The following is a 7,959-nucleotide window of genomic DNA, read 5'->3' as shown; positions in this document are numbered from 1 at the left end:
TGGTTATGGATTGTTTAAATGGTGTGTTTGATTGGTGTATGTGTACATGTGGAGGATGATTATGCCAATTAAGAGATTTGTATTTGGACGATGTTTTGGCACTTTTTGGTTCTGTAAAAAGGGAGGTTTTTATGGCCTTTTATACTAAGAATGATATGGCAAATGATATGAATGTCAAATGAAGGTGACATGGTTAAATGAATAGAATTCGGATTTGGCTTTTTGAGACTTATACTGTACATGCTTCACTGAATCAGTCATAACTGAAGTTATAGAAGTCTGATTGGTTGATTCTTGAAGTGTTAAAAAGACCTAAAACGTTATTTGTTTAGCCAAAAATAAATTGCGATTAGAAGATATGGAAAAATTACTTAAAGTAACGAACTGTATGGCATCCACCTTCTTAATAGAATTCCCATTTGTTTCTAATTCTAATAAACCCCTGAATAATCTTACTACTGAAATTCCTTGTATTGTATGAGAAATTGAATGAATTATTAAGAAGTTTAGTAGGAAATATAGTATGATTGACATGGAATATGTTAGTCCATATGTTTGCATTCATAATGGTAATGCTATAGCTTATTTAGTTGTCTTATGAAAAATTTTGAAATGTTAAAGAATGAATTCCATGAGTCTCTTGAGGTATAAACCAGATCAGAGGAATGGAATTCTATGAACCATGAGTCCTTTGAGGTGACGACCAAGAACAAGGTATAGTTTAATGAATCCGATCGGATAACAAAGACTATGAACCATCAAGTAAAAAGACAAAGAAATAAGCATGCCATGTACATGAATATTTCATAAGTCATATATGTTCTATGTTATATTATGAATGATTATGTTATGACTTATGTTATGAGAAAAGTCCAAAGTGTATGATATGTTTTATACTTGTTATGTTAAGAATGAAGGTCATATTTTGTAGGTAGGTAAGGTCCTAAGTAATTATCTTGTAAAATGATGTATAATGAACCTTAATAGTTTATAAATGGCCATATTCCTTACTGAGCGATTAGCGCTTACCCCACGAAATGTTTTAAAATGTTTTGCAGGTAAGATTAAGGCATGAAGCTGAGAGAGGATTCCGAGGGACGCTATGAGCATGACGGGAGTTTTAATTATGACTTTTGAATGGTTTTGCTAGTATTTAGTGTAGTAATTATGTTTATATCTCATAATGCAGTAAATATGTCCATGTTATTATGGAGTATATATGTTTGTGTTAATAAAAGAAATCAAATTGCTAGTAAATTTTGTAAAAGTGTGTATGTTCTCGTAAGTACTACTATGGATTTCATAATGTACTCCAAGAAAGGAAACTATATTTTTTACTTGTACAATGAACTTAATATAGTTTAGAAATTAAAATGTTTTGAAATAAAAATAGATATATTTTTAAACTACAAGTTTATTCTTTTAATAGGATTTTAAAATAAACTTCTTTCCTAGGCATGCGTTTTCTAGGTTCTCAATGGCCAAGGGATACTTAGGAAATACTCGGCTAGGGAGGGGTTTTACAAAAACTATTTTGATGCAACTTACCAAGTTGACACGCTTCACAAAATGAGAAAGGTGGTGGACACAATTTGTGAAGCTGAGACAGTGATGCAGTTTTAGGAAAAGTAGATAAAATTTGTTGAAGTACATGGGCATGAGGGTGTCCTAACCTCTTGTGCCAAATTGTGCACTGATGAGGCTACTTAATTACAATTAAACAATGGGTTTTTGTAATGCAGTCTAGATTATTATGAATGCAATCAAGATTAGTGGTTGAAACAACATGTTTGTAATTGGCAGAATCCAAAATAGGATTATAGTCAAGACTGATTTTTGAAATGTTAGGAGTGCATATATCAGCAGAATTGGAATTGTGAACACAATCATTGGTCTAAACACAACCAGTAATTTTATTTAAAATAACAAAATCAGATGTTTCAGAATGAGATGCTATATTTTCATTATTCAATATAGAAGTAAATGTGTCCTTCTCAATGTGAAGATCAGAAACAAGTTGGTTGCTTTCCAAATTTGATATAGACACTAGTGACTTATTATCAACAGAAACATTACAAAATATACTATCACTAGACTAACTATTATTAGGACTACTAGATACTGGAACTGCTGGAGACTTAGAGGAGTGTTGTAGAGTAATAGAAAAATCAGTAGCAGGCAACACAGTTTGTACATTGACAGTAAAACTTTGGGATGGACAGGAGGTAGACATTGGCAAAGTAGAAGGTCTGTATGGAATATCCAACTGATAAAGACCTCCTATAAGTCCTTCATGCAACAATATGGCACTTGTGGCTTTGTCCTTTACAACACAGCAATTAGCATCAAACTCTACAACCACATTATTATCTTTTGTAAACCTAGAAATACTAAGGAGATTTTTAGTGATTTTGGGTACACAAAGGATATTCTTCAAATGTAAACATTTGGAATGAAAGTTACTGGGAAAAGAAGATTTACCTGTATGGGAAATAGGAAGATGCTCACCGTTGCCTACTTGTAAATGTTCCTCACAATCATAGTTCTTGCAAATATTCAGGTTATGCAAGTTGGAGGTTACATGGTCTGTTGCACCAGAATCCATGTACCAAGCAGGGTCTGTGGGTGTAAAATGTGTGGCTATAGGATGGATTTGTTGAGTGTGAAGCACTTTTGAATTAGGATGAGTAGCTCCAGGCTGTGAACCAACAAAAACAACTCCAGACTATGAACCAAGAAAAACAGTTGGTCCTGAACCAGTTTGGACCAGGTGAACTTGACTAGGTCTTGAGGCTGTTAACTAGGGACTCCAAAGGTAGGAGAATTCACATCAGAGTACTGAGAGCTAGGATAATGCTTATGATTATAAAAAGCATTCTTTTGTGGGACAATATTGGGAGAACCAATGTACTGGGAATTATGGTACTATAGGTTTCCAGAGTAAGCATTCTGCTATCCAGGAAAAGCATTCTGCTGTGAGGGAACATTAGAGGGTGGATGGCCATTATAGGTGGAATTGAACCTGTGATAGCATTGGATAGCCGAATGCCTTGCCTTATTGCAGACTTGACATATAATTCTTCCTCTGCCAGTGCCTCGACCTCTGCCTCTTACGTAGATAGGAGGTCTTGGTCCATATGTGTTAGGGGCTGCATAAGTTAGGAATGATTGGGAAGGTTAATTGGAAAGGGTATACTCTTGGAAAGGCTAAGATGAATTTGAGTAAGACTGAGGACTGATATATGTTTGTGGACAGTGTGGATTCCCCAAGGATATCAATGAAGGAACATTACTGGACTGGTTATTTCCATAGACTTTTGCTACATTATGGCTTGACTGATTATTCACATTAGAGACGTTGTAACATCCTGGGTTATGAACTGAAGCTATATGGGCTGAGGAGTTATAAAGGTCCACATAATTGAACTTTTCTAGCCTTATTTCATACTTTTGCAACAAGAATTGTGCTTCTTGCAAAGAAATAGTATCAATCTTGGACTCTAATCTAGATGTGAGTGTTACTACCACAAAGAAACAATATCAATCTTGGACTCTAATCTAGATGCGAGTGTTACTACCACAGCATCATATTCAGGCCCCAATTCATCTAGTACATATTGTAACATATCTTCATCAGACACAACTAATCCACTAGCAACTAGACTCTCCAAAATATCTTTCATTTTCTTTACATACTCTCCAATACTTAGATCCCCTTTGTGTGTGGTTTGCAAAAGGTTTTTAAGATGTAAAGCCCTAGCCTTTGAATCTGTAACGAATTCATTCTCTAAAGCTAACCAAATTTCAGTGGAAGATCTACACTTAGATATAGATCCAAACATGTACTCTGAAATTGAAGTTAATAACCAACTTTTTATGAGCTTATATGTTCTTTTCCATAAGACAAACGCTGGATTAAGACTTTCACCAAGAGTACTACCAGCTCTATTTTGACCTAGCTCATTTGTAATATTAGAATCAGAAACTAAAATTGGGGGAGGACAAGGAACCCTACCTAATACATGGTCCTCCAAATCGTGTGAGCCAACAGCGGAAATGACTTGTGAACTCCAGAATTGGTAATTATTCCTCGTCAATTTGGGATTGATGACTTGCAAGCTTGCGACAAGTGCTGTGGTGGTTTGATTCTGCACTATGGGCATCGTTCTTCCTATGCTGTTAAGCGTCTTCGAAGAATCAAGATCAGTAGCCATTGACGTGAGTCACAGCTCTGATACCATGTGAATAAACTGAAATTAGTTCAAGAAAAACAAGAAAGGCACAAGGCTAATCAAGAAATGATCAAGAAATGATTTTAGATTTCTTGTTACTGTAACTGAATATCTGAATGAATGAAATACAGGAGTGTCTTCTTCTCTTTTATACAGCACTCAGAACTCAGCTCAGTCAACTTAGTAGAAGCTAAGCTTATTTAATACAAAGACAAAACGACGGCGCTTCAACAAATATTAAAGAGCTCCTATACTTTTTAAGTTTCGCAACTGCATCCCTTTTTACCAACACTCCCCCTTAAACCTGAATGGGGAGCCATACTTAGTGTTTGCTTCTTTTCACCAACACATACTAGGGAGTGGGTTGAGAAGTACTCTCAATTTTTCCACGTATATAATTACTTTTCTTATTTTTAGTTTGATGAATAAAACTTATTTGGGACACGAACAAGGATGATGAATAAATTTCTCAAAAGCTTCGGTTATTCTTAATTATATATCTATTGTGATACTTTTTTTTTTTCTTTTTTCATAAAAAAGAGTAGTAATATGAGGAATTCACTTTAAGGATAATTTTTTCTCCGAGGATGAATTAAGATAAAATAAAGGAGAAATAAGTGATAAAATATTATGGGTGTAAATGCAAAGTTCTATCCATTAAATCTAACTTATGCAAAAGAAGGCCTAGCCTCTTGGTGAAGTTAGAGTTAACGAATGGGAATTCATACAAGCATTAAGCATATTGCCAAACCAACACTTTGGAACTGTATGCTTGTTTATTTTCGCACCTCAGAATCCACTTCTTGTGGTAGCACGTGAAGTATATTTGGTTGATCTATGCGTTTTATTTCTTTTATGCATTTGTGACCACATGGAAAAATGTATAACATTACCATCAAAATTCTCTCTGCTTTTTGTGTGAACCACGTTCTATTCGGATAAATTGTCTCATCTTGATCGAAATAATTAGTGATTATAACTTGTGAACTTGAAATGCCTCCAAGATCTTAATTTTATATATGACAAACCCAAAAATGAAAATATATATTACTTAACCTGGTTCAAAACCTCTGGCGCAAAATGTTATTAGTTTTTAAGTTTTTCTAATTTTTTTTCTAAGGGTTAGATATTATGACTTAAATTTTTGATACTCTTTATAAACCATTCATTATTAATGACCTAACTGTAATAAATTTATGTTATTTAAAAGTTTGTGTCTTCCATCACAATCGGCCTTATTCTAATGTAGAGAAGAATTTATATAGGATAGTCTCATCACGTCACGTAGTTATATGATGAAATCTTCCAATAACATAATGATATATAGAGTTAGTAACCATCCATCATGATGATGGTTATTAATGAGTGATATAAGGTAATTATTAATCAATCATGCTAATAGATAGATGAAAGAGAATTTGACAAGTATATGCCATAATACGTACTAGTATTTCATTGAATTGCCTTACCATATGACCTAGCGGATAAGGTAAAACTGCCCCCACCTAAGTATTTCTCTCTAACGTATGTATTTACATCACCTGGACAATCCAATTCTAATATGAAATTGAATCATGATATATATATATATATATATAAGAGATGAATGAAACTTGTCCCCTAGTCTTTAATTTCATCTATACCTCAAAATTTCATGGGTTCTGAAGAAAACCAGCTTCACTTTGTTTTGTTTCCTTTCATGGCCCAGGGCCATATGATTCCCATGATCGACATAGCAAGGCTGCTGGCACAGCGTGGAGTAATTATCACCATAATCACTACACCAGTTAATGCAGCTCGGAACAGAAAAACTTTTTCTCGGATTACAGAATCCGGACTTCAGCTCCGAATAATCGAACTTCCGTTTCCGTGTGCCGAAGGAGGATTACCAGAAGGTTGTGAAAATCTTGACATGATTGATTCACTGGGCTCCGCCTTAAACTTTTTCAACACAGCACAGATACTACAAGAGCCGGCAGAAAAATTGTTCCAGGAGTTAAAACCACAGCCAGACTGCATAATCTCTGATATGTGTTTGCCCTTTTCCGCACACATTGCTGCCAATTTTAACATTCCAAGGATTATTTTCCATGGATTTTGTTGTTTCTGCCTTTTGTGCTTGCACAGTTTCTTTCTCTACAGTGGCCTCGAAAGTATGACCCTGGAGTCAGAGTACTTTGTTGCCCCACGTTTGCCCGATAAAGTTGAATTCACCATTCCTCAGCTGTTCGATTCGTTGAATCTAAATTCCTTTACGGAGAAAGTTGCTGCCGCTGAACCAGTCACATATGGAGTCATCATAAATACTTTTGAGGAATTGGAGCCTGCTTATGTTAAGGAATTTAGAAAGGAAAAAGATGGCAAAGTATGGTGTGTTGGTCCGGTTTCACTGTACAATAAAGACTACTTGGACAAAGTTCAAAGAGGTAACAAAGCTGCAATTGATGATAACCAATGTTTAAAGTGGCTTGATTCAAAAGATCCTGGCTCTGTAATCTACGTTTGCCTTGGAAGCCTTTGTAATGTAATTCCTGCACAGTTGATAGAACTTGGGTTAGGCTTAGAAGCATCAAACAGGCCATTCATTTAGGTGGTAAGGGGGGGAGGAGAAGCATCCATCGAGTTAGAAAAATGGATTTTAGAGTATGGTTTTCAGGAAAGGATCAAAGAGAGAGGGCTTGTGATCAGGGGTTGGGCTCCGCAAGTACTAATATTGTCACACTCCGCAATCGGTGGATTCTTAACACATTGCGGATGGAATTCGACGCTAGAAGGCGTGTGTGCTGGCCTGCCATTGGTTACCTGGCCACTGTTTGGGGATCAATTTTGTAATGAGAAACTTGTTGTTCAAATACTAAAGATTGGTGTAAGTGTTGGGGTGAAACATCCTGTGAAGTGGGGAGAAGAAGAACAAATTGGAGTGTTGGTAAGGAAAGAAGATATCAAGAATGCTGTGGAAAGGTTGATGGATGAAGGAGACGAAGGAGAAGAGAGAAGAGAAAGAGCTAAAGAACTGGGAAAGATGGCAAAATTAGCTGTCCAAGAAGGGGGATCCTCTCAACTCAACACTACACTTCTACTTGATGATATCAAAAAACAAGTTCGTTCCAGGAATCAGCCTGCTGATATATGAGAGAATTACGCTAGTTATTCGAAGCTTTCTGTTTGCACTTCCTTTCTTCATTTCACATAAAATAGTTTTCAGTTGTTGTATGCTTCATTAATTTGAAAATGTAGTTGGCTTGCTATGTTGATGAAGACTGTAGTGCTAGCAGAATTGTTGGAAATTGAGAGGGTCTCTTATACCAATTGTTGGAATTTGGAGCAACGACAACATAAAAAGAAGTGATGAAGACAAAAGAAAAACATCCGACTCCGTTATTTTATTAATCAACCTCTCTCTCTCAATTACACACACAAATAATAAAGTTTTCCATCTCTTTTATAGTAAGAGACAATAACATTAAACCTAATCAAACTCTACTTCCTAATTCAACTCAAATAAAAAAAATAAAAAAATATAAACACATAATCTCAAACTCAAACTCCTAAGACAGGAAATTAACTAAAATAACAATTCTCCTAAAACAAATCTTTTAGAGAAGGAAATAACCAAATTACTTAACAAAAGACTTCAACTGAAACTGAACTGGTTAGAACACAACGCACGCCACGGCCAGGGCCGGCCCAAGGGGTAGGCAGGTGAGGCACCTGCCTAGGGCCCCCC

General features: G+C 35.7%; 1 protein-coding gene across 1 annotated transcript; it reads left to right on the top strand.

Moving 5' to 3' along the window:
• Positions 1-5,845: 5,845 nt before the first annotated feature.
• Positions 5,846-7,522, top strand: LOC116134794 (UDP-glycosyltransferase 73C1-like). Its single transcript, XM_031420439.1, is given in 1 exon segment — positions 5,846-7,522. A coding segment is annotated over 1 exon segment (1,479 nt). The 5' UTR covers positions 5,846-5,886; the 3' UTR covers positions 7,366-7,522.
• Positions 7,523-7,959: the final 437 nt, after the last annotated feature.

This window comes from Pistacia vera, unplaced genomic scaffold (assembly GCF_008641045.1).
Source record: "Pistacia vera cultivar Batoury unplaced genomic scaffold, PisVer_v2 Contig291, whole genome shotgun sequence".
Taxonomy (NCBI): Eukaryota; Viridiplantae; Streptophyta; class Magnoliopsida; order Sapindales; family Anacardiaceae; genus Pistacia; species Pistacia vera.
This window is presented reverse-complemented; position numbering and strand designations above follow the sequence as displayed.